The sequence below is a fragment of the Hirundo rustica genome, chromosome 5 (genome assembly GCF_015227805.2).
Source record: "Hirundo rustica isolate bHirRus1 chromosome 5, bHirRus1.pri.v3, whole genome shotgun sequence".
In the NCBI taxonomy this organism is placed as follows: Eukaryota; Metazoa; Chordata; class Aves; order Passeriformes; family Hirundinidae; genus Hirundo; species Hirundo rustica.
Window position 1 is genome coordinate 10,459,752 of NC_053454.1, and position 26,846 is coordinate 10,486,597.

General features: G+C 37.1%; 1 protein-coding gene across 5 annotated transcripts in view; it reads right to left on the minus strand.

Moving 5' to 3' along the window:
* SORCS2 (sortilin related VPS10 domain containing receptor 2) overlaps positions 1 to 26,846 on the minus strand; it is a 546,714-nt gene that overhangs the window by 15,939 nt on the left and 503,929 nt on the right. For all 5 annotated transcript variants that reach the window (XM_040064563.1, XM_040064561.1, XM_040064559.1 and 2 more), the window contains exons 18-25: positions 25,157 to 25,328; positions 21,304 to 21,490; positions 17,424 to 17,557; positions 16,162 to 16,285; positions 14,332 to 14,444; positions 12,581 to 12,706; positions 7,829 to 7,928; positions 6,207 to 6,309 (exon numbers count right to left, since the gene is read on the minus strand). In XM_040064563.1, coding sequence (XP_039920497.1) covers positions 6,207 to 6,309; positions 7,829 to 7,928; positions 12,581 to 12,706; positions 14,332 to 14,444; positions 16,162 to 16,285; positions 17,424 to 17,557; positions 21,304 to 21,490; positions 25,157 to 25,328 — 1,059 coding nt within the window. The remainder of the gene's footprint in view (positions 1 to 6,206; positions 6,310 to 7,828; positions 7,929 to 12,580; positions 12,707 to 14,331; positions 14,445 to 16,161; positions 16,286 to 17,423; positions 17,558 to 21,303; positions 21,491 to 25,156; positions 25,329 to 26,846) is intronic.

Below are 26,846 nucleotides of genomic sequence, written 5' to 3' on the forward strand. Positions count from 1 at the left end.
GCATCAGACCTTTTATACACTACAGAGACCTCTCTGTGTTTCATATTGGTTCAGTTTTACATGGAACACTCTTAAACACCCTGAAGAAAATGACAGGTCCAAGCCTTCTCAAGAGGCACTTTTAACGCACATGCCGGATATTCTGTTTACATGGGATAACCACACTTGGGATGAAATAGCATATGGATACTGGAGCCTCACTAAAGATGGGCCTGATTCTGGCAATTTTTCTTCTCACTGCTCTAATGTACAGGAAAGAGGCTGCTACCCCTACTTACACAGAGTAAAACTCTTGTAACTCTAGAGTAAAACTCTGATGTGCTTTCCTCTTCTTCAAGAAGCAGTTAATGTTGAGTCCAATGTAACTGTTCAAAGAAGGCAGAGCTGAAATTCTTGGGTCTACATAAAAGACTACTGTGAAAACATGACAAGACACGAAATTTGACCCAAGAGATTTGTATCAGCAATAAGAAAATTGAAAGCACATTTAGAAGAACAGACAAGAAGATTATGCAATAGATTCTTTGAGGGCTTTGTGCATCTGCAAAATGCACGTGCTTCACATCCATCACTGGAGACAATTACTTCTGCTGAGCAGCACTCCATGGTTTACATTTTTAGTTCCTTTTGGGTTTTGTGTAGCATTTTATTTCAAACACAAAAAAGAAGAAACATTATGCCTGCTTTGAGGACCAAAAAAATATGAGCTAGGCATCTAATTCTGCACAGCACTACTAAAGAACATCAGAGCACATGATTTTCACCAAGCTCTCCAGGTCCCACACCTTTTAGAAGACATCCCAGGAAGTACTTTGTTTTCCTTCCTTTATCCACAAATTCTAATCAATTCATACCCCAAACTGTTAGCACTTAAAAATGTTCAGCAGGGAGGAACAGCAGGAGGGGGATGCGATATTGATTCCTACTCATTTAAGCTCTAGTTTATTTGGCTTTCAATTCCTTCTTTGTGGAAAAAAAAAAATTCATTCGCCTTTATGAAACTTCATTTATTTTCCAGAGGCTTGATTAAATTTCCGTTTAGTATAAAAAATATGAACATATTCACATGGCAAAGAATATGGAATAATGTAGCTTTCTCTTGGAACTCAAATAAAAATAACGACAATAATAATGCATTAAATAGAATACTTTATTGTGGTGTTGACTTTATTATGTTTGGATTAATGTTCAGATGACTGACTTCTTTGTGCTTTAAGGCACTCCTGATATATTTGCCTCTTTCATTTATAAAATCTTTTCTGCATGCTATTACTTTGATTTCTGAGGATGTTTTTACAAAATATTATGGGACATTAAATTAGTGCCTGGGTTTTTTTTATCACTAAAAGGCATGGGCTGGGACTAAGCTTGCTCTCATGGAACATAAAAGTAGTAGAAGCAAGGTGGGGAAAAAAGATAGCTTTTCTTCAGAGACTGAAAATGAGATAGTAAGTCAATGAGGCAGAAAGATAACACAGTTCTGCTCCAGATTGTGGAAATGACTCAGGAGGGGGTTCATTTACCAAAATTGGTACTTGATAGTATCAGGCAAAAAAGGAATGCACACAAAATGGTATAAATCTGGGTGAAGAGGATTCATAGTGAATTGTGAAAACAATATGAATGCAGCTTTAAGTACACCGGCAGTAGTTTGTATACAAATTAAAAGATGAAGATTTTAATACTCTTTCAGAGAATTGAATTTGCTGCAATTAACCAGGTAAAATACATAAGCACAAAAGCCAGCTATTTGCTCTGGTTTGGCCACTCTAATATCCTGCTCTTATACAGAAATGAAAAATAAGAAAATTATGATTTCACATCTTCCGCTAGTAGCATGATGATAACATGGCAGCTTTGATGTGGCTAAAATATAATTTTCCTTTCCTCCACTTCATCTGGTGCAGACAGTGTTATTTCCCTTCTCTATACTGTTGCCCAGGATCCCACGCCATAAAGCTTCTTCTGAGAGGATGAAGAAATCTTTTCTGGATGGCAGCTTGAAAACCACAAAAAAAATACAAACATTGTTTCAAATGGAATGGAAGAAGTGTGTTTTTACTGAACCAAATCTAGTAAAGATGGTATGGTATAGAAAAAACTATATGCAGATCCCAGATCCGCATTAAGAAATAGCCCTGGATTTTTCAAAAATATTTTCCAGCTGTTTCATATTTTTGTGGGCAAAAGAAGCAGCTGCAGTCCATTTTACCTGGATGCTTAAAGAACTGGAGCATACTAGTGAGTATTGCAACATGTTGTTTGCTTGAGGCACCCACTCAGTGATTTCCATACTCAGAAGTGAGAGCAGAGCAGAGCAAAGACACTTCACTCGTGGCTTTCTTACTCCTGCACAGCCACCTGTGAGGAACAATGCCTTTCTCCTTCTTGCCATGCTCAAAATTCCTGCCTTAAACTATCTAAACCAATAGCTCAGATAAACCAAACAGCTCATTTGTTGTACACCAGTACAAACAGTTTTTTAAAACCCATCACATTCATCATTTAAAATTTAGTTGCCATATACAGAGTAAAAATAGCCCAAATCTGAAGTCCTTATCTATTCTGATCACAAAAGATCAAACCCCTGTGTTTCCCAAAACATTTTTTTTTTTTTCCTTTTGTTGAAAACAATGAACCATGTTTGGGATTGCCAGGAGTCACTTCATGAGCTCTGGGGACTCCTGTTTTCAAGAAGTGGCTGAATGCACAATGAAACCATCAGATGCAGTGTCGGGTGTGTGAGGTTCAGGAATGGGGAAATGAAATGGGGAAATGAAACCATAAATGCTCACAATTTTACAGCATGTAAAAACAGAGGGCACCAGTCTTCCTAGTCAATGCTTAGGTATTTGGGATTCGGGCATGTAAGAACAGATGTGGCCTGCAGTCACCTAACCATTAGCTAGACAGCCACGACAGCTCTGGCTATCCAGTAGATAATATTTTAGACTGTATTAGAGCAGTGAGCAACTGTACCATTTCCATCTTTTCTATTTAATGGGCATTCCTTAAGGAGTGATGAGATGGCATTGGTTTGTACTACACTTGTAACTAATCAGCCAAAATCCCACTATCTCTATATGAATCTGCCACTGTTTTTCCCCTAGCCCCCCATCTAATTAGATGAAATACTCTTTTCTTTTCCTGCACATGAGGAACTGGACAAAGAATGTTACGCAGGATTGTTATTTTTAGATCACTGCTCTCTCCCAAACTAATTTTATTAGATTTACTTCTTGTCATGGACACCAATTTTTAGTACTGAATATTGCAGTTTTCAAAAAATGAAAAACTAAGTAGGAGCAGCAAGTTTCAGTACTTACAAAAGATTCATTAAAAAAAGAGGTATTGGATTGGTCTCTGATGTCTTGTCAACACCATCTTTCATTTCCCAGCTCAGTCTGACAAAAATTAGTGTAAATTAGTACCCAAGTTGTTATGACATGACTTCAGGAATAATTTGGGCAGGTGACCACGCCTGGGGACAAGCACCAGCACTCAGAAACCTTGGGGCAGTTTGGGCACGTTATGCCATTTTCTATCAAGGCTATAGGTCTACACAAAAGCCTGCTATTTTCTCTCCTTATTTTCATCACCAGTCCTGAACTCTTGAACATTGCAAATAGAGGACATGCTCTCGTGTAACCTCCCTGCCAATCCAGTTACCATCTTATTTTGCAAGCCAGTTTCTCCATCTTGCATCTTTGCAGGTATCAAACTTAATTTTGAGCCAGCAAAGAGAGAGGGAGAGAACAGCCCAAGACATGTTCATATAATCTTTTGCAAACCACCCGCTTTCCATGTGCTCCAATGCTAGCTGTGGGTCCTGTAAGCCAAATCAGTTAGTGATAAAACTAGGATCAAAAAAAAAAAAAATTCACTGATGTAGGGAAAAGAGTTTTAACCCTTCTATTAATCTACATGAATAAAGGGAAAGCGCCACCAAATGTCTTGCATCTCCTCCTTAGGTTTGTAAATCATAGATCATAATTATGGAAAGTATTATCATCTCAACACCTTACACATCTGTAATTTATCTATGAAATTAAATCATATTTTTACTTCCCCAAGTTATCTGAGTTACCATAGGCGACAGTAATTCTGAAATTATCACCTAAAATGGAACATTTTTTATTGCCTAAGGCATTCTTTCAGCAAATTAATTTTTAATACCCAGGCATATAATATTGAAAAGTTGCCTTTATGCATTATAACTTGCAATTTTTATTTTTATAAAGGACACTCATTTCATAGCCTCAGTCCCTGTGGACCAGTTTGTAAACTAATGTACTCACTGTACTGACTTTAAAGGGACTGTACTCCCAACAAGTACTCCATGGGGATCCAGCAATGCAGCAACCATCTCCATAAACACAGGAAAGACTTTTTAAAGGGATTAAAGATTTTGTGGGACAGGAGTTCACAGGGAGCCCATGAGACAAAAGTGAAACATAGCACTGATTAGGTGCTCAATATTCTTTGAAGAAGAAATTGCAGATGAATGCAACAAAAAAAACCCTGTCAATTTTGAAAAGCTGAGCAGGAATATGTAAAAAGGATTCTTTCAAATATCTCAGAAATAGATAAGATACAGACTAAAATTGAATACTACTGCATGGTCATTCATCAATGCCAACTGTAGTTTTTAGGCTACTGACAAACTATTTAATATATCTCACAATAGCCCTCACTTGCATCTAAATTACCCCCCGCCCCAAATGTAAATGCAAATAATTTTCACAAATTATATACAGAAGTGTGATAGACATTAAAGCTCACAATTTGGAAATTGTACTATATTTTTCTCCTTAATAAAAGTTCTACCTATAAAGTGATGGCTCATTGGGCATTTTAGAAAGAACTCAAGGAAGAATATGTTTTTATTCCTTTCTTGAATATTTTATACTTCTTATACCATGCAGTAATTGTGACTGTTACTTAATTGCTCTCATTTAAGAGCTAATAAAAGACATAAATCAGAAGCTTTTAAAAGATGTCACAAGGAAGTTTTATGATCGAAACCACAAACAGAAAATCCCCCATTGTATTGCTATTGAAATAATATAATTACATCACATCAACCATTTTTATGTTTCCCCTCACTTCAGGCACCTAAAAGAGCAAAATGGATTTTTATTCCATTGTAGACAGTCTGATACAGTGTTCTGTGCTTTGTCCTTTAAAGCAATCAGTCACTCTGAACTCTAAGATCTTAGGTTCTTGAAGAAAAAGGGGGTTTTCTCTATTGACATAAAAATACTTTAGCTAAACAAACTCTTACCTAATGCTAGCTACATTTACTGCTGTCAGAAACGTAATGCTCCTCCTAGTTCTATAAACTTATATTCATTTTAAATAAAAATTACCCTTTAAAAATGAGGCAAATCAGTATGAATCCTCACTGACAAAGGCAAACATGAGTTGGTGATGATGATGATGATGATGATGATGATGGCTTGTTTCCAGTATGCTCAAATCCTTCAGAATGCCCCAGAGATACAGAAATGCCAGTAGGATGGACAGTGGTAACACTGTCCCAGGAACAAGAACAAATTATTGAAATTGCACAGCGGCTTGGATTAAAATCAATTGCAGACTAGAGATTTCTTGGACTGTCCAAGGCTGGTACTGCTCAGTTTTGAGAATATGATCCTCGTAAGGGCCGCTTGCAGAAATATTTCTTCCCTCCACACACTCTAGTGCCAAAGTAATGCTAATCTCTTTCTGTCAGTCATTCTCCATGGCATTGCCTCAGCAATTAAAATGTAATGTGTGCAAAGAGAAGCCCCAGAACACTACATGCTTTGATAAAACTACTTTTTTAAGCAAATTAGCATTGCAGATGCACTCCCTGTCCCAATAGTTTTGGCTTATTCATAACTGTTAGGAGTAATGAGAAGGGAATTAATTAGGAATCATATTTTAATTCAGCTCTGATTCTTGATGGTATTATTTAGACAAACTGAACAAACTCTCCATAGTTCCCATATTGTTGATATTTATCTTGGAACACAGCAGGTGATACAAGATCTGTGCAGTACCTTGATGTATGAAAAGTTCAGAAAAATATGACTTTCAAAGTGGTGTACTTCCTGCAATTCTTCATGAAATCTTCTTTACAAATAAAAACTCTGTCTTGCTAATCTATGGATAAATCTAATTTAAATCTATTAAAATGCATATATTGATGAATGTTTACTTGCCTTTTGAACTTGTAGAGGATGAAAGCCCCAACTGCAACTAGACAAATAACAAAGAGAACCACAATAGCCCAGTAGCCACTGCCTCCTCCAATCCTCTGAGAGTCTGAAACACAAAATAAAGGAACAGTTTTGCATGTCCCCTTCCACATCTTTCTCATTGTTGAACATTCTTTTCTATTTAATTGTCAGGTCAAAAACATTGGTTGTTATTTTTGCAACCTCTTTTCACTCAGTCTGCAGCTTCTTCAGAAAGGCAGAAGCACAGAATTAATTGGTGACTTGTTACTGGAGGACAGAGAATCCATTTTAAAAAAAGAAAGTAACAAACAACAAAACCCAAGATCATGAAGATTTAATTATTGGCACACTCAGTGGTTGTTTGGGTTTTTTTCAGGGAATCTGAAGCTATCACAGTAAATGATCAGAAACCATAAGTACATGCTTTGCAAAAGCAGGGCTTTATTAATTTCACAGATGGAGAAACTAAGGCTCTGAACAACAAATGAACTCATCAAGGTCATGTACTGGTAAAGGCTGGAATGAACATGGGCTTCTTTCAAACCCTTTTGTGCTGGCAAACAAATGTCAGCCCTTTACACCAGACAAGGTACCACAGTGAGACTGTAGCACAGTTCTACATTGGCAGCTAGATAAAAGAGCTTTGTCTTTTTCAGAGAGCTGCGAGATAAAATATCACACCAGCATTTACACAAAATGATAGTTGCTGGCTAAAGCTGTTCCCCCACAACACACTGAAATTAATAAAGAAGGATATATTATGGGAGATAATACACAAACAAAATTTACAGGACATGCTCATAAAAGATCCAAGTCAAAGCTGTACTTTCTGGTTAAAACATAATTTTAACATCTTTTTGTTCAACATATACACGTGTATGCACACACACTCTCTTCAGCCAGCGTCCATCACCAGCGAATCCAGGGGGGCAGGAAATGCATACAACTCCCCCTGCCTCCGCCCCATTTCCATTTTTTTTAAACAGAGAAAAAGCATCATTTCTCTCAGGACAGGATCAGCAATGTGGAGACCCTACAGCAACCTTCCCATTAGTTGATCAGAAGATCAGAGATATGTGGCAGAGATGCAGCAAGCCTTGTGTCAGACACAGATAGTTACAGCAGCAGAGTTAATGGTTGATATAAGGGCAAAGAAGCTCTGCTTTCTTAGCAGCCAGTACAGCCTAAAGTGCCTTTAGATCACCAGATGAGTTTGTCGAAGCTTGGTTGGCTGTTCAGGGCACTATTTTGTACAATGGAGGTATTTACTTTACGTTGTGTTTACACAGAAAAAGCAAGAAGCTTGTGATACAAATCGTGATGTATGACGAAATGGAAACATCAACGAAATATTTATTTGGTTGTGATTGTTAATAATGACAAAATGAAAATGCATACATATATATGTGTATGTGTATATATATTAACACATATACATATCATATATACACACGTGTATTTATTTATATGTAACAAGTACCAAGTATATACATGTGTATTATATGTACACATGTATACTGATGTAAAGATTTTCTCCTTAAATTATTAGAACTTGAACAGGCATCCAAAATTTGGTCTATTGATAGCTGTTTAAATATATTTACCTGAACCGGAGTCAGCTAAAGTCACTAAGACCCAGTATCCTCCCCTCAGAAAGAAACTGATGTTGTGTGCATTCAGGGCCTGCTTTATAGCTGCTATTCTCTGAAAATACAAGAGAGAATGTCAGATGTCTTGTGCTCTGTTCCACTTTGAGACACTCAATGTTTTAAAAAGGAAAACCTCTGGTTCTTTAAATGGTGAAAGCACTTGTCAGTGATGAGCTGAAATCTAAAAGAAATTCAATATTTAAAAATCAAGCAAAACTCCAGAAGACATAAAAGCTGAAAATGTCACAATTTTATAGCCAAATCTTTCTTTTTGATTTCCCAAGTCTTTATGTTTACCCAGTATGTGACAGACATCAAGTAATTTGCACATGCTGTTGGGTTTACCTGGGTCATAACTCACACAATGCCTAATCCATATTAAAAACCCCTCATTCTTCCAACCTATCAGAAGAAAACCAGTGATGTCACTTTGAATTTCTTGCCATGAAAAGTAACTACTATTTAATAATGAACTGCATGTCATAATTTACCTTACCTCCTTACGTGTGAGGGAATGAATTCCATTTATGGCTGATTTTTAACAATACTCTATAGAAATATAAACATTCATCCATGTGGAAAAAAATCAGTATTCCTCCCATTTTCCTCCAGTGGATAGAGCATAGTGAAATATGGTCTCTCATATTTTTAAGGAGCAGAACCATTAAATATACTCTCACATCCTAACCCCAGATGACAAATGGTCTGAATTACACTTTCTACTTGCTTGTGTCTTCAACATGGTCAATTTTCTAAAAGATTTGAGCTAGTTTTATACTCTATGCCTTATAATTTGGGACATGACTTCCCAGAGGATGCCAAATTAGAAATTTGCTCTATATCCATGAAACCTTCACAAGTAACTCCTTTTATGATATTATCAATTATGGTGCTCATCTTTGAAAAGCTTTTGAAGTATAATGGATAAAAATCCCTGTAGTCCCTCTCGTATTGTGGACAGACACTATACAAAAGTTCAAATATCATCATTCTTTTTGAAAAATATCTAACTTCTGAAGTCATTCCACTGACTTTATTAATTTTTTTTATGTAGGAATGACTCAAGTAAGGGTGAAGCGAGCATGGCTTCAGTTATTTTGCAAGAAAATTACAGCAGACAGCTCCTAAGTATTTATCTTGTTGCCCAAAGCCTGAAAAGAAAATGGATATGTTAACTCCACTGATTAGGAGGCTTTAAAGTGATGCTGCTATCAGTGAAATAAAGTTTCTTGTATCGGTCCAGGTTCATTTATGTGTTCATGGTGTACAGTGCAAGAGAGACAACTACTTCAGGTTAATCTGACTCACAGCCAGTAAATGAAATTTCTGAGCTCCACAACTTTTTATTCCTCGCATTTTCCTAGCAGGTTCACAAGGAACCCAACATTTGATGTGGGTTTTGCTTAAGTGATTATGACTTGTTTGTTATTTACCTCCCCACTGCTGGATTCGTAACCAAATCTATATGAACAACATGTCCTCAGGTCAAAAATTTGAATCTCACGTGAATCCAGCCAAAGGTTCTGGCTTGTTTATTTCACTGATAGACTGATGTTTTTTTCAATGCTCATGGGATTTTTTTTTTCCCAACACCAAGGTATTTATTGAGCATGGTGCTGCCACCTCTCCAGCTTTTTAAAAAAACAAATGCAATCTCTGGAGCTTCTCTCTAGACTTCTTATGTTTAGGTTAAAATACCAACATTTGAATTTTCCACCTTCTCTTTCTATATCCTTTACAATGACAATATTTGAACATGTGAACACGACTCCTGCATTATAAGAATGTGAAAGAATGAAAAATAATGACACTATTCGAACTCTTACCCACTTACACATCTTGGGTTCTGACTTTCCTTTTTTGCCAAAGCAACTCACTGGGAATTTTCATGAAGTAGTTTGTCTGGATAGAAATCTTCCTCAGAAGATTTCTGCCTTCCAGATTATAGTTTAGTTGCACTTTAATTGACTCTTTCAACTGGACTCATCCTACCTGACCTTAGACATGCAATAGATGTGCATAAATTAAGCAACCAAGTCATCTCTGGAGTCAATAATTAGAATGGAATACTTTTGAAATTTCTCTGTTCTTGAAAGCAGGTAAAATCACAGTCAGCTTTTATTTCTCCCTGCATATATTTGAAACAAAAAGGGCTCTTGTCAGAATGGAATAAAATTTCAGAATTTTCCAAAGGACTCTTCCTACTGCACTGACAGCTTACTTACCACCTTTGTTATTGATGGCTACTTTTATCAATAATGAGTCATATCTTACATGACTAACCTAGTAAACAGTATCACATCCCAAACTTCCATGTAAAGCACCAATAAAAACTCCAGCAAGCAGGTGTTCTCTGCCTGAGCAAGCAATTATTACCTTTAATCTTTCTGAAATAATGTAATAATCCCTAATCTAAAAGGTTTTCAGCCAAGAACAAAGAGGTTGTCTTTAAGGAAAGACATTTTACAACTATGTCTAAGTTAAGGGTATCAGAGGCACCTCCTCCTAATATGCAGAAAACATTCTGCATTGCTGACTCCTCACAGAAGTGTCACAACACTGACTCTGAGAGCTGGCACAAGCAGAGTGACAAAGCACATTCACTGATTCATGATAAAAACCTTCAAGATTCCCTTCTAGTAACAGAAGGGAATGCAAGGAATCTTTAAACATATGACAACCTGACTATTTTCCTGTTGACTTACCAGAAGTTATTGCTTCTAAGTTTATTTATATAGCATATATTTTCAGGATATTTCTCAAGTCACAATTGATTCTGATATAACACATTTTATCATAATTATTGCCATTCAAGTCTAAATCAACAAATTTATATGCCCATATCAACAGCTAAAACAATGTCCATTAGCAGTAATATAAAAACAGAAATGTAGGCAGCTGTCACAAGAAGACTGGCTGTACATCTCTACAGCATTGCACTCTATAAAACAATTGGAGTCAAGATGTGAGACTGGTGTACCTGACTTATTATCACTGCATAGCACAGGCTGCTGTAATTGCTCCTGTCTCCCTTGCTCCTGCTCCAGCCCCAGACACCAGGGGGATGTCCTGACCTGGTTCATCCTAACAATGTCAGAAATGTACACCTGTTCTCCAGATTATACAATTACTTTCCCCTTCCCCTGCTCCTCTAGTTCCAGAAAACCTTTGCAAGGACTTACTGGAGAACTGATTACAAAACTCTGTCCTGCTAAACTACTGTGTCATCCCTATAGCCCCACTGAATGGAAGCTTTTCCAGATCATTTGCAGCATGTGATTGCTCCTCTTCATGATTTAAAGTAACTCACATGATGTTTGATACACAAACATGAGAAAAACATTGAGGAAAACATGAGACAGCATTGATTTTAACTGATACTGGCTTGAAGCACAGCACTAATACAGAAATTGAGATTTAAAGGGAACTTTACCCTTCAGTGCAAAGTGCATAACACTTTGCACCAGAGTAAAATGTTTCTGCAACCAAAAGAATTTATCACCATTAGTTTCCTTAAATTATTGAACTCATCCATTCCCCACAGGCTCAGAATAAGGAATTTCCTTTAGAAGCTTCACCTTGCTTCTTGAAGAAATGGAAATTTCCAAATAATTTTGAAGTAGTAATATTCCCCTGGCTGAAAGCCTTACTTCACGAATGGGCGTCTACAAAAAAAAACCCCCAACCAGCTAAAATTAACTATTTCCTGCAACATAATCAGGAATTCAGACTCCCAGGAATTCTCACTATGATTACATGGGAGAACAGTAAGGGTTTCTGCCAAAAAAGGAGATAACTTAATGCACTCTCACCATAGTCTGTGCATTTTAATGATAGACACCTGTTCAAGCACTTGGAGAACTTCAACATACTCCTTTGGACCTTCCAAATTATATCTCATTATCTCCAAATACAATCTATTAGGTTTATGTTAAAATTAAAAGCTTTGTCTTGCCTACCTCTCCAGCTCTTCAGAGACCATGACCTTGTCTTAAAAAGCTGTAGAATGCCCTTTAAAATGAGGGACACCTTACACTGAATCTTTGTAACTGGCAGGATATGAACTGCAAGGTACAGGCACAGAGCTGGGATCTGTTTCTTGCTGTGTCTATCACAGCAAAAGGACAAATATAAAACTGCCAAACAGTCTTCTGGTTTTTAGTGGGCATGAAGTCTTTTACAATGGAAGAAACATGGTTTGATAAAAACTAGGGAGAAACTAATGTCTGATTTTCAATCCTGTGTTCACTGAATTTGTCTCTTACCAATTGAAAAGGATATTTTCTTATAAGGGTAGAAAATACCTGCTTGATGCTCTTTACTTTATCGGTCAACAACTAACATTCTGGGCTTGTTTGGACCTGAAATTTAATTTCCTTCTGAAGACAGTGCAGAGACTCTCTGCTCTACTGGATCTTCACAGAATGACATGCATCACTGCTGTTTCTGTTTAAAAGACATACCAGTATTAAATATTCTTGAGAAATACACTAATACCAGAAAGAAGTAGATTATGTTGGTCTGTACACTGTCAAACACAGCAGACATAGCTGCTGTAGCATTCACATGTATCTCGTCAGGTGGGAGTGAGACCTTTACAAAGGCAGAGATCACCTCTTAATTTCATACAAAGACAATGAGAGTACAGTCACTTATTGCAAAACAGGATGATGACTGTCCTAGGCAGATGTGCATTGCTCTGGTTACCTTATCACTAGTTATGCTTCTCTTCTTCTTTGGTTGATTTGCTGGTAGTAGCACATGCAAGTCAGCAGCTGTGGGCAGACCAGGTTTCACAACTGTCACGAGTGTTTCTTCAGGTATACTGGTCTCCTGTGAAGACAACAAAGGCACACCTCGTGTTTTATGTAAAATACATAAGTAACTCCACATACGGCTTTTCGACTTTGGTGTTTAGATCCTTAATATTTAAAAGGAATTCCACCTGAAGCTGAAACATGGTCAAAGCCAAACAGAAATGTACTGAAATGTGAGTTGTGCTTTGAATATTGGAAGACCTAAGTGCTGTTATCACATAAAAGTAATGCAGTGGCATTGCAAAAAGAAGGAAAATGAAGAGGTTTCCAGGTTTTATCAAAACTCTGCAATGGCTGAGCACTTCTAAGGTAACACTAAAAAAAAAAAAAAAAATCCTAAGCGATTTTGGATCCTTTGTGGGCCATTCAGACACAGTGTAGACTTAGAAGTGAGTATTCATTACAGGTAACTTTAGCTTTTGGAGGTTACTTAGGAAGGTGCTTAATGGACAGAGAGAAGTCTTCCAATGTGAGACGAAGAACACTCAGGTTCAGTTCCTGAATTTGTAATGAATACCTTCATCCCCCAGCTGAGAGTCAAGTGCATCTCTTTGTAAAACAGTTCGTGCAAATTTGGATTTTAGTACCAAATTTCTCCGTGTTTTGTACAATACAGCCACTCAATTCTAATGACCACACCCTGGGCACTTTCCTTAGCTTTCCTCAAACAGATTCTGAAACTCCATCAAATTTTTCATATACCTTGGCAAATGTCTTAGTAACTATTAAAATGCAAGAGCTATTTTGTAGGGGACTAAAATATTTTTTGACTTACACTGGTGGAACTCATTATGGAATGAGTTTAAGTTGATAAAAGCAAGAAATTAATTTTACATTTGATAAGAATCTCAAAAAAAAAAAAGCAGGAAACTCTATAAAGTCAAGTTCAGAACCTTATTTGCACGATTGCAAATACAGGAAAAGTAAAGTGATTTAAAATTCAAATATTTTGTAAACAATATCAAGTTGTACCTCAGTGCTACTGCTCTCATGAAAGCCAGTGTGTGCACCCTCGGTTGCTGGCAGGGTGTGTGCATGAAGAGCTCTTGAGCTCAAAGTTTCCATGAGATGATCTAATGCCACAGCACATACTACTGCAGAGTTTGTATTTGGTTTAACCTATAGGATTCAGCTGTTCACAATCCACATTTCTTTCGTGAACATGCTCTAAAAAACAGCTGTACAAATTGTGTGCCTATATATTATACATAATTTTCAAAGTTGCAGAACAAGCACAGTAAATTCTTTCTTTCTGACTTGTTTCTACGCAAAGATGATGTCTTTTATATTACACATTGCTTAGCTTCTAAGTCTATCACATTTAAGCTACTTAACTCCTCCTGCTTTGGAGTCAGGAGTGTTTGCTGCTGTCTATCCCTAATCCCAGAGGGCAATATTTAGTATTAATTGCCAATTAGGCTGTGCTAGACCTAAACTGTCTCTGTTACAGTATCATTGTCGACAGCTTGCACTTAAAAGCGTCACTAGGCTCAAACTTGCTTGAAATGTGGCTCATGAGGTTCACTTTATTATTTTGCTCTGCCTCCATTTCAAAATACCTTCTAAATGAGAAGGTATTAACTTAACCTTCAAGCTTTACGACTGGCGAGGGAACATTTTAGGACCGATCTGAAAGAACACCTTTGCAAGAAGTCGCGTCACTACCCGCCCAATGTCTTCCCTCCACTCCGGTATGTCGGGGTTGTACGTGTCCAGGTGCTTTGTAAACTTCAGAGGAAGAACATGAAAATTATCTAGAAAAACAAAAAGAAGCAGCAAGAAATAAACTAGATTGCAAAAGGGGTTTGATAGAACTAAAAGATAAAAGTCTCTGTTTAGCACTTTTTGCTGCGCAGCACTGCAGTATCGAGGACCCCTGCTGCTCTCTGTTGTCAGGTGTTCAATTTCTTTCTGTATTTTCATCAACATCATCAAAATTGTGCCCAAAGATTAAAAAAAGGAACAAAAGGATATAAAGCAGATTTACATACATGCTCTGGGGTCATAATGTTGCCAAAAATTTTCCCTTAGGTCAGTAAGGGAGTATTAAAAAGAAGTAATTGGTTTCTTTTATATGAAATGATAATGTACCAATGGATTTTATTCTCACTGATTCATAAGCATGTGGGAGGTTTTCCACTACATGTTTCTGTTTTCCATATAAAATGAATCCGTCACTCCATAAATCAGATATGAAAACAATAACAGAAATGATATGACAAAGGCTTACTACTTCCCTCTTTGAAGAAAAAATAAAGGCACATCCACAATATTTCTCTGAATATTGTCAAAAATATCTGAAATACTAGAAATGGGTTGATCCTCAGATAGTCTCTAAAATCTTCCCTTTCTCCCTACAGGATCCTTGGATAAAAAGCTAGGGAACTTAATGCAAAGCAGGGATAGAGAACCTCTGGAATGCAGAAGTCAAATACTTCTCCCCAATATTTCCAGCAGAATTTTATTTTAACATGGCTTTCTTTTTCAAAAATTTATTTTCCGGATGGCCAGTACTTTCATGCTCTTGATATCAGGACTGGCAAAAGGAGCATGGAATGATAAAGCCATTGATGTAGTCACACTAAGATGGTTATACTTCTAAAGATTTTTAAAAAGGCTGATGCATTTATAAGTGGTAGCATAAATGTTATATCCATTTATCTTAGAAAAGGACAAGGTTCATAAAAGCACCATTTAGCATAAGTGGGGGTTTTGCCATTACTTCAAATTAGTAAGCATACTAAAAGCAAAAATAACAGAATCTTCTTCATACAATAGAGATGTATCACATCTTGTATTGCATGATATCTGAAGGCTTTTAGCTCTGCATTAAAATAAAAGCTTTTATACTTATCACAATTCCCACATGTGACAGCACAAATACAAATGTAAATAATTTCTCAGCGCTACATTTTCCACAGCATATTATGCCTTGTCACCACATTATAAAACACAAAAAAGCCACACCAGGGCACAGTGTGGAACAAGAGTTGAAGGGTTATTTAATAATTATAGCAGAGCTATATTTGATCCAAAATCTCAGATAAACATCAAGGTAGCAGTGACATATTGTGATAAAAGGCAATTATTTGACATGGTTTTCAATGCTGAGAGCATATACACAACTACATTTTCTTTTTTTTTAAGAGGTATTTAGACTACTTTACTTACAAATTCTGGGAAACTTTCTAGTCACAGGCCAAAATACTACTTAAATACATTTAGCATCTGGGAACCAAAATAACGTTTAAAATAGGCAAAGGAAACAAAATGTTTGAGATTAAACCTCCCATACAATCCTACTGTTCAGCTTTGTGGAGTTACTTAGTGACCATTCATGCCTCTAATTTCAACAATTAAATCTGGCATTAGATGTAATTTTACAATAGGTTCACTTGTGGTAGGGATGGTTTTAGAAGTCCAACAAAAATACACATGAAACAAAAAAAGGAAAAAAGATGAATGTCTCACCAAAAACGTGGACAACTTTTGAGTCCTGAAGCATAGAGCTCCCACAGGAAACTTGCACTGTGACTCTGACATCGCCTGTCTCAACAAACTTTGTCACCAGAAAACTCTCCAATGTAAGCAGTGGCTTTAAAAACACAAAGAACAGTTTGAAACAGAATTACAGCAAGAATCATGAGAATGTAAATGCAGGAATAGAGTGTTGTTAAAAATATCACCAAAAATAATTCACATAAAATCTAAATTTTTCAATATTTTATCAAATTGATCAATTAAAATTTTCAATAGAGAATTTTTCTTTCTCTAAAAGGATCCTATGAAATTAGAATAGCAGCCAGATTAGGAAAATATTTCTTTTAGAGTAATCGCTTGAGTATTAGGTTTTCAGCCAGATCCCACTAAAATTAATGGAGTCTGAGGGAGACTCAACAATCTCTATAAGATTATATGAAGCAAGTTATTTGCCTCAAAAAATGTAGGGTATGTCAGGGTCAAAAGGATTAATGCTGTCAATTTAGAGCACCAGCCCACAGTAACCTCTAAGGTGGAGCTGAGATACTCTGTTCCCTTACCACATCCTTAAGAGTTACAAAACCCTCCACAAGACCCGCACTGCCTGTTCTTGCAATGGCAAAGTCAATAATGATGAACAGACAGAGGCTGGGATTATGGCAGACAGCACATTCACAAGAGGAAAGTTCACTGCACTTATATGAAGCATTCCTCTGTCACACTTAGTCTCCCTCATAAAGAAAATATTTTACTTATCTGTTATTGAAAAAATTACCTTAAAAGAAATTCACCCAGCTGTACAATAAATATTGCCAATAGAAATACTTGGATATTTAATGCTCTAAGACATGTTCATACAGACTTTGATCCCCAAATGAGTAGCACTGGATTGGTTGAATGCTCTCAATGTTTTGAAATCCTTTAAGATAATGCTTTTTTTTTTAATATGACAGTTATTTTAGAATCCCAGAAAATATTTCCCCAACGTTTATCTATATTTCTTCAGCACTTAAATTTACATCACTCACGTTATTAGCTTGGAAGCACATAAATTGAAGTTTCATCATTCACCAGTTACGATCCCAAATCCATCCCCCTTTAGAAGTTGTGGTTTTTTCACAGATAATGAAGTAGAAGAGATTGTTGTTTCTCCCCCCCACCCAAAAAACCCACAACAGTTTACAAATTGAAAGAAAGGGAAAACCATTATTGGAAAGAGATTGAGAAAAACCCAGTCAAAACCACTTGTGTACCTGAAGATTGTTTCCTATCCACCAGTAGAAAACTGTCAAATTAGGGTTCTTAGGCAGTATGATGGCTGTCAGGTTCACCTCTTGGTTTCTCCCAATGACTGGAACCACTTCTAAATTTAAAGCCTGGAGTGGAGCTGAACAAAGTTCCAAAAATATCACTGAACAAGAATCCATCAATTTATTAACACCTCCCTCCCCAAAAGCCTCCCACCATGTTGAAAGCTATGGACATAGTTGGAAAGACCTCATTTCAACCAAAAAACATCTCCCAGATCACCCCAAAACTCCTCAAACAAAATCTTAAAGCAATAAGACAAAATGCAATTCTCTCATGCCCATTCTTTTCATTCATGTCCAGTTCTAGAACATATAAGCAAATACTCCAGTTAAAAAGTGGAAAAGGCAATCTCAGCTTTTTTTTTTAACTTATTAACAAAAGATCAAATGAATAGAAATCTAACAAATCTCAAATTGCTATGGGAAAAGCAGAAAACGTAAAAAGAATGCTGCTGACTACTCTTTTTCATTATAAAATATCAGCTGTTAGGCTCGCACCACACAAAAAGTCTCATTAATGCATGCTTTAAAATAGATGTGTACATCCGGGGAGCATTTATTTGCAAATCAAAATAGATAACCTCTGGACTCCAAAATGTGCCTTAGAGTAAGTTTATTCCTTTCTGAACTACCAAACCCATAAACATTACTATTTGTTTAAAAGACATGCATCATTACAATGGTTTTATCTGCTTGTAAGTGTTGTGTTTATTAGTGTTGTGCTGTTTCACAGTACAATAACTGTGTTGAATGAAAATCTTTCCCTCAGAGGTTTCCCAGTATATCTTTATCTGAAGGTAAAAGCTTTTTAAGAGTACAACGTGATAATTAGAATTTCTTAACTTCTTCATCTGCACCAACAGCCTGGGATACAAAATCACTGTAAAGCTCAACATTCATTCATTACACAGAATGAATATTACCATCCATTTCTGTTCCATTCTAAGTATCTTTTAACTCATTCCATGGTTTTTCATCTCAGTGCAAACTTAAAGGTAAATAACACTGGTCTAAAGTATTTATCTAATTTTGTATCAGGGACTGAGTCATTGCTTGTTCTCTTCTAATTCACTTTGACTAAACTGACTGAACTTCTGAGAGCAAGTTGTCCAAACTCCTTTTCCACCTCACTTCACCTGGTCTGTGTGGTGCTTCAGCTGAATGTAAGGCTCTGCTTTGACTCTGCATGTTCTCCAATAACTCTTTAACCACCTACATGAATTCAAGAAATGTTGGCTGCTTTAACAATTTATTTCTTCAGTACCTTCCAGAGGAGTAAAAATGTTTCTCTAGTGGCATCTTGAAAAAATTCAGAAATGTTAGGATTTCATTAAACTTATTCCTCCTAGAAATAGATTTTCCTTTTGGAAGGATCTGAGAAACATTTTTGCTTTTGATATAAACTTGTTCTTTCACAGAGAAAACTAATCCCTTTGAGATATGGTTTTGTTCCTGAAGAAGATTTCTTTCTTTTCCAAAATTTTTAGGGGCCAAGTTGTTTGGTACTTGAATGATGACTGTAATTTCAAGTTTGCTCTTTCTATATATTGAAGAGATGAGAACAATTACTGCAAATCCTTCTGCTTGTCTCTGTCACACAATTCCATAATGCATTTGAACAAGCTTTATAGCACCCTTAAGTGTGTACAATTAAGACTGAAGTGACACAATTTCTATTTAACCAAGTTAAAATTCCAGTAGTTTCCAAAGTTCCACATTATAAAGGTCATGGTTCCATGAAAAATAAAATGCATGCAGCATATGTACTAATGTATGTATGTAGTTCTTCAATTTTCTTATTCTGAGTTCTTGGGCCTCTACAGTTGCCTACTCAAATTTATGCTAATTCTAATTTCTCTTGCAGTTCATTAGAAAGCTGAAGATTGTTTAATTTGGATCAGAAAGTATGATTTGGATGACAGGCCAAAATTCTTATAATCGCCCTGCATTACAGAGTATCCCACAGCAACCTGGCAGCAGTGAAAAATACTTCCTCTACCATTTGCCTCTGAAAAAATTCCCTGGGAATAATACATCAACTGGAGACGGCTGACTCCTGAAAGCAGGATTCTACGGAGATTCCTGTTTTCATGGTAATCCACAGTGAAAAGTGTCCCCTAATGGCTATTAGTGTTTTGCTAGAATGTAGAAATTGCAGTTTAATTAGTCCCAACTAATTTCCTCAAATCTTGTAATTTACCTAAAAAGCTTAAACAGAGTGGGTCACATGGAAAGCATTTTCTCATGCAGGGTGTGTAACACACTTCCATGAGTCTGCTAGTCCCTGTGCAGCATCCATGGGCAGGCTCAGGAAGGGATCACATCTCAGTGCTCTGCTGCCTCTGCACTTCGGCACCAAAGTCCCCCTAATGCACCAGCCATTTACTTGTCTAAAATAACTCTGTTTTCTGCAATTTTAAAATCTGCTGCATAAAAAAAAAATCAACATATTTTAGTTTTACTGTTTATTTCTAACATAGGCCATATGAAAAGCACCCTTTGAGGAAGTGTTCTGCTTTCCATCAGGGCTTGCTACTGCTTGTCATTGTCTGAAGAGTTAGAAGTTATTCTTGGAGAGAAGGATGTCACACAGAGCTTTTTCCTGTTCATTGCTTATACAGATATACTATTTCTTTGCCTACTCCACTTCTCAGCACCTACAAGCATCTAAAAAGTAACAGTGAAGCCCTAAGTAATTTATCTGAGCTCTCTGGAGTTGTCAAATGATTTAAAAAACAAACACAAGAAAGAAACAGATAATGAAACTGATGTGTAAAATTTGATTCTTATTTTTTCTGCTGGATATTAAAAGGAGATTGGTCTTTAGCACGAATGTGTTTAGCTCCATCTGCTAGCCAAAGAAGAACTGTCCTTCTGAACTGAAGGACACTGACTAGCAAAATACATAAATATCAGCAGTCACTAGACAAGCTGACATAAAGCAGATGGCTTTGTGCACAACCTGGTATATGGCTCCAGTGATTTCCATTGCTTTGGGATTAGGATGGAAGACACACCACTCACAACAGAGGGAAACAGACACCTGGAGAATGCAAGATGAATATCTTTTCCTTTGATGTTACTTGTTTCTGAATTTTTGACTCATCTGAAAACAGGCAATAGCTGTCTTGAATCTCAAAGGAAGAGGAAAAATCAGTTCCACTTTTGAGTTTTCTTCTTCATTTCAGTTATGAGATGACTTAGGTACATTGAGCTTGCAACGGTGCATGGTATTCCCTGGGTCGTGCTATTCTTTATTTTTTATCTGTTTGATTGGGTTCTTTCAGTCTTAATTAAGGAGAGGAAGAGAAGTATAAGTCAAGTAATACTGCCTACAAATATGAAGTTATATCCAAGCACCATTTAAAACTCTGTGAAAATTAACTACCTAAAATTTAGATTTAGAACCACTGAGATTCTGAATATTTTTTAAAATCGTACAAGAGCTCATATGTTTCCCAACATGTCTGTTAACTTGCTTTACACTGCACCTGGAAGCTTTACAAAGACATAGCTTGAAGTATTAAATTTTAGCTACTAAGGCTGACAAGGGTGTTGAATCAGGAAGATGGATCAAGCCTGAAATTTATACTGAGATGCGCTTGTTATTTAAAAGATTAATAAACCATCTTTCTGCCAAATCCAAACAAAACTAATTCTGACCTCCTACTGGATTAGGTTTTCAAGCCTCTCCATTAACAACACACAACATTGCAAGGCTGCACAAGGATATTGAAAAAATATGGCTTTTCTTTCCTGCTTCATAGCTGACATGAGGTTTTTACACAGTGGCGAAAGTAAGAAAATGAAAGAGCTGATTTACAGTTGACTTGGACGAACACCACAGCCTCGTCATGCCCAGCCACATTCTCAGCCTTCACCGACACTCGGTAAATCCCAGGATTCTCGTAGCGGTGACGGATGGGCTCTCCGGTCATCGTCAGGTTCACATATATCGCCTTAAAGCCATCTCCAAGATCTACCTGGTATTTGGTACTCAATACATCACCCTAAAAGGAAAATACATCAAAAATATCTTAAATGGCCACCACCAGAATAGACAGGACACATGTTCATAACCTTTCATGGAATCACAACAGCATTTTCAGCCCCAGCCGGACATCTTGACCCAATTGCGACAGCTGCAGTAAAACCACTACTGCCACGGCAATTACATCAGTGCAAAAGATGCTGTGTGCACTAACAGAGATAATATCATAAGGTGCTACCTTAGAATTACATACCCCAGACCACTAAGCAAGTTGTACGGCACAGAAACCATCACTCTTCTCTTAATGCAGCTGGACATTATGTAACGTAATGGTGCAGGGCAGCCCCAGGTTCAAAAGTGATGCTCGTGTGATTGTAAGCAACTGAAGATTGTTATTCTAGCAATTTACTACTCACCTGACAAGTTTTTAGCCTTTGCAATTATAAAGTAAAATTAATTGGCTTAGATGTTTTTCACAGCGCCTTCCAGCCACACCTTCTTAGTGTCAACCACGTGGCCTTCAACAGCCAAGCTGGGATCTTCACACAGAGTTGTAGAGCTTACACTGAGCTACCAGCATGCCAAGAACTAACATGCTCTAGTGCAAAATTAGATGCATGCTTAATGAAGCAGATCACTGAGCTGAGTTTGGGAAATGGTTTAAAAGCTCAGTCAAATAATTCTGTAATGTCAAACATCTCATGGAATTTATAATTCATCATACTTCTTCTAAGTGCTCCTTTAAGTGACACTGTGTTCCTAAATTCAGGCCTGAAGTACCGCAAGACTGGTACCATTGCCAGAGGACAAACATGCCCATCCCTCATGTTGTCATGGCATGGCTGCTCAAGAGAGAAATCAGGCCTCTGCCACATGGACTGGTGACTTGGATGCAGTCAAAGGAAAATTCATTTTAGGTGTGAGCAGCAACACTTTCTCAACACTACTGGTAGCACTGCCTGAACGAGAGGCCCTCTTTCCTTGATGTCCAGCAGTGTGGATGCTCCTGTCTGCTTGCCAGAGATCATAGCCACCACAGCCATGCAATTCAGACAGGCTGCAGGACCAGGCTTTGTGCAAAAGCCTCTTTGTTGTGAAAACACAAGTATTGATTTCAAAAACTTCCTTGCCTCTAGGAAAGAAACGTATACACCCATATGCTGATCTAGTGACATGAAAGGCCATCAAAGCAGAAAAGGATTGACATTGAAGTATTCAAAAATCACTTAATTTCTCCAAAAGCCACTCTCTGAAATTGCTTTATTTCAAAACTTAATCCTAAAAGACAACACTAATGTAATTCTTTTCATGATGACAATGATCAGTGATTGCAATAATCTCCCCAGGAAACCGGTGAATTACCCAGAGTTGGATACTTCTAGATTTAGCAGGACAGGTGCTGGGCATCTCATCCAGCCCTATGCTTTTTTCAAGGGAGGCTGAACCAGATGATCCTTGAGGTCCCTTCCAACCTGTCAGTCTGTATTTCTATGATTCTTTGAAAATGAAAGGAGGTATCATGCCTAGAACCTACATACCCTGCCATACAAAAGGAAGGGAATCATATTATATTATATTATATTATATTATATTATATTATATTATATTATTTCCTCTTTTTACTATTTTGTAGTGTGGATGATTTTCTTCCATGTTTTATCACATGAAACAACATTGTTTATAATGTAAAAATATCCACAGTAAGGAACCTGTAGGATTATTAAATACTTAAGCACCATATTTCAAGACACATAAAGGACTATGAAAGCCTCTCCGCTGTGAATAGTTTTTTCCCAAATAACATCTTTCTTTTGACAAGAGAAGAGTAGAATTTTGCAGCGGAGATTATATGTTATTAAAGTTTAAAGCAAAAGAGATATCTCCTTGCCAGCAATGTGTTAGCAAGTGAGATCTCTTTAGATGACATTAGCTTGCATACAGTTCTTGTTCACCCTTTCTTATGCTAACAAGTATACATGCGTATTTTTTCCAGGTGAGACAGAAACCAGTGCTGATAGACAGTAGAGGAAGGTTCTCTTAACATTTTATTCTGATAGCTTCCCTAGTGTAAAGATGAGGATGCTGTCTTCAAAACACGAATGTATTTTTATTTCCTGACCAGTAAAGACAGAGAGAATGGAGAGATAGCAAAACAGTGACAAAGGGAAAAGGCAGCTAAATCTATAAGGAATTGGGACTTCCATTTTCATAAAACATAGGAGATTATCACAACATTATTTATCCATACATTCAGCCAACAAAATTTGGGAAAAATTATGATTGTGATGATGTATTTGTTTGTTATTATTATTTCTAAGCATAATTTCAAAAATTGTGCCAAAATGTACCAGAAGGCTGCTTCCTTTACTCTATGCTGTCTGGTATTCCTGCACCTAAAAACATGCATTCACAGAAACTAGCAAATTAATTTTGCTCACCAGATAAAGTAGTATGTTTCGGCTTGCTGTAGTACAGCTGTGTCGTAAATTCAGTTATTGTTACAAATTTTCATTAGACTTTGTCATACAGATTAAGTCCTAAGCAATGTTCAGGACATTGGAGTTTAAATATTATTCTTAGCCATAGGGGGCACCAAACTGCTACATTTCTTCTAAATCTGTCTTGCTCTTTGAAGTATGGGGCAAAGATTTCACCAAAAAACACAGCAAGGGATTCTCTTAGAGATCCCTTACTTCTAAAGATTTGTGAATAATTTTAAATGTTTTTCATATTGCCACAGAGATTCATGAAAGCTTGAGTAGAAAAAAAGTCAAACTGCCAATCAAAATCATTAGAGTCCAAATTGTAACCAAATGCTCTAGGCTGAACAATAAACATTTCCAAACAAACTCTAAAAAGAGAAGGCAGCAGAACTTGCCACACAAACTGTTGGGGCACTGCATGCACTGGGACATAGAGCCTGTGAAGTATTAAGCAGCCCAGTGTTCTGCACGTAACCTTCTTGATTCTATTACAGAAATAAATCCCAAGTGCTCGATTTATATAACACAGGTTTGCCAAAATGTGTGAACTTTCTTCAAGTTCTTGCAAACCAGTGGGGTTAGCCAGGATTACAATACTTCGGTAACCTGAGCAGAGCAGTTATAGCCTAATGCTAAAAAACAAGCATGAGAAAACAAACCCATGCCAAACAATTCATCCAAAAGTTACTCGCTGCTGTTGGTCATGGCCTTAGGGCATTGTCTCTCAATAAACAGAAAAAAAAACCCCATATCTTTGGCAACACAACAAATATATAATAAATATTCTTATGTTGAGCTATTTGCTGATTTCTGTACAGCTTTGCCTCATTCCTTTCTGAAAGGCTGATTCTCAAAAACACCTAAACCCAAGTATTGAATGTTCTCTGCATTTCTGTTCTTCTCTGATACAGCAGTTGGAATTTTCAGTCCAAGAAGACTTTGGTAATCCAGTTACTCTGACTTTCCAAGAAACCAGTGCCTTTTCTGCTGAGAAGACAAATCCTGTTCTGCAGGTAGAATTAGGAGGTTCACTGAGTTTACTGGCTTGCCTTATTCACTTGAAATCAAGTTTCAGTTTTTAGAAAGCTGTTAATCTTTGTCTCAAGCACAAATTAATCTTCATTCAGCAGAAAAACAGGTAGGAATTAAACTAACCCTAAAATCATTGATTCAACTTCCATGTAGCCAATTCTCACTACTACCTGCTCTTGTTGGACAATGAAGGTGATGTCTTCCCCTGGCCTAACAGCCAGACTTTCTTCTTTGATGCTGATCTGAAGTCCCTTGGGAGCAATCAATGGACACATATGGTGCGCTAAGTTCTGCTGCAGGTCTACTCCACCTTCACACACATTAGAAACAACTTTCCTGTACCTGCAAAAACAGTAAACAGTGGACACACTGAATTGGAGGTAAGCAAAAGAATGCCAGCAAAGGCAACAAATGAATGTGTGATTGTAGCTACTGCATTTTCCTTGGGTTCACAAGCAGACAAGACTGCAGGTGATCAAAGCCAACTCACAATGCAAGTACTTTCACTGGCGACATTGCCTTTATTAAGGGAAACCTGCTGAAGAAAGAGAGTGTGGAGCCTGATAAGAATTTCACTTGCATGCTTTGGAAGTGTCTATTTTCCAGCTTAGAAACATGCCAGACTAGCCCTCGGGGACCTAGACAGTCTGCTGCTCTCTCTGCCATCCCCTTTTCTAGCATCCAAGTCTTCAATGCTCTAGAAGTCCTGGTTCGAATCCCAAAGATCACAAAGAAATTAGACCAAACAGCTTCTGCACTAACCCAGAACTAATTGCTTAACTGCTGCTTTCAAATCTATTAATTTCTTAAAACGCTTAAAGCATTTGTTTAATATAACCATATGAAAGAGTGAAAGAACTCACACTTTAAAAGTGCCAATAATGAAATAGTTGGATGTGTACAGTAATTATTTACAGATCACTTTCACACAGGTATGTTTTTTTTTTTTTAATATCCTTTAAAATCAGAGCCATATTTCATTCTTTCGAATGCTCATTCTGTACATCACAGCTCTCAGCCGCAACCCAAAAGGCAGCATTTTCCTCAGTAAGGTAAATATACACAGAGACTGTGATTCTGTTGCCAGATTGGACATTTTAGCATTTGGTTCTCATCTCTACAACTGACTGTGATGGTGTTATGATAAGCCAGAATAGATGCCAGCTGCAAGTTATTCTCAGCACAGACGTCAGACTACATTGTAGTGTATATTCTATGCAGTATTGTTTATAGTTACTAAAGCTTTCCTTTAATTCTGAGTGTCCCATATGGTCAGGAAAAGAATCTATTCTCCATAGAACTCCTTATCCTTATGGAAGTGAGAAACTTGGAAATTCTGTGAGATGTTGCCAGTTCCTCAGACTAATTCATTGCATCCAAACTGAAAATTACTTTGAACCCAAGAAATCAGCTAAAAGAAAAGGCTATGAATGAACATTCCTATCAGAACTGTAATAGCAAATACAAAATATTACAAAAAAAAAAAACCTGAAAAGACAGAATTTTTCCCCTTCTTCTCAAATGGATTTGTTTTTGAACCACTGTGAACATGCAAAGCAATATTTTTCTTTCATTAGTCTGTAGGAAGCTTGTGCTCATCCTCTAAGTCAGAATCAGAACTTTTCCATTTTCCAGTTTTTACAGTATGCCTTATTTACATTTCACAGACTCATAGACTGGTTTGGGTTGGAAGAGACCTTAAAGATCATCTCATTCCAAACCCCCTGTCATGGACAGGGACACCTTCCACTAGACCAGGCTTCTCAAAGCCCCATCCAACCTGGCCCTCAACATTTCCAGAGGTGAGGAATCCACAGCTTCTCTGGGCAACTTGTGCAGTGTCTCACCACTCTCACAGCA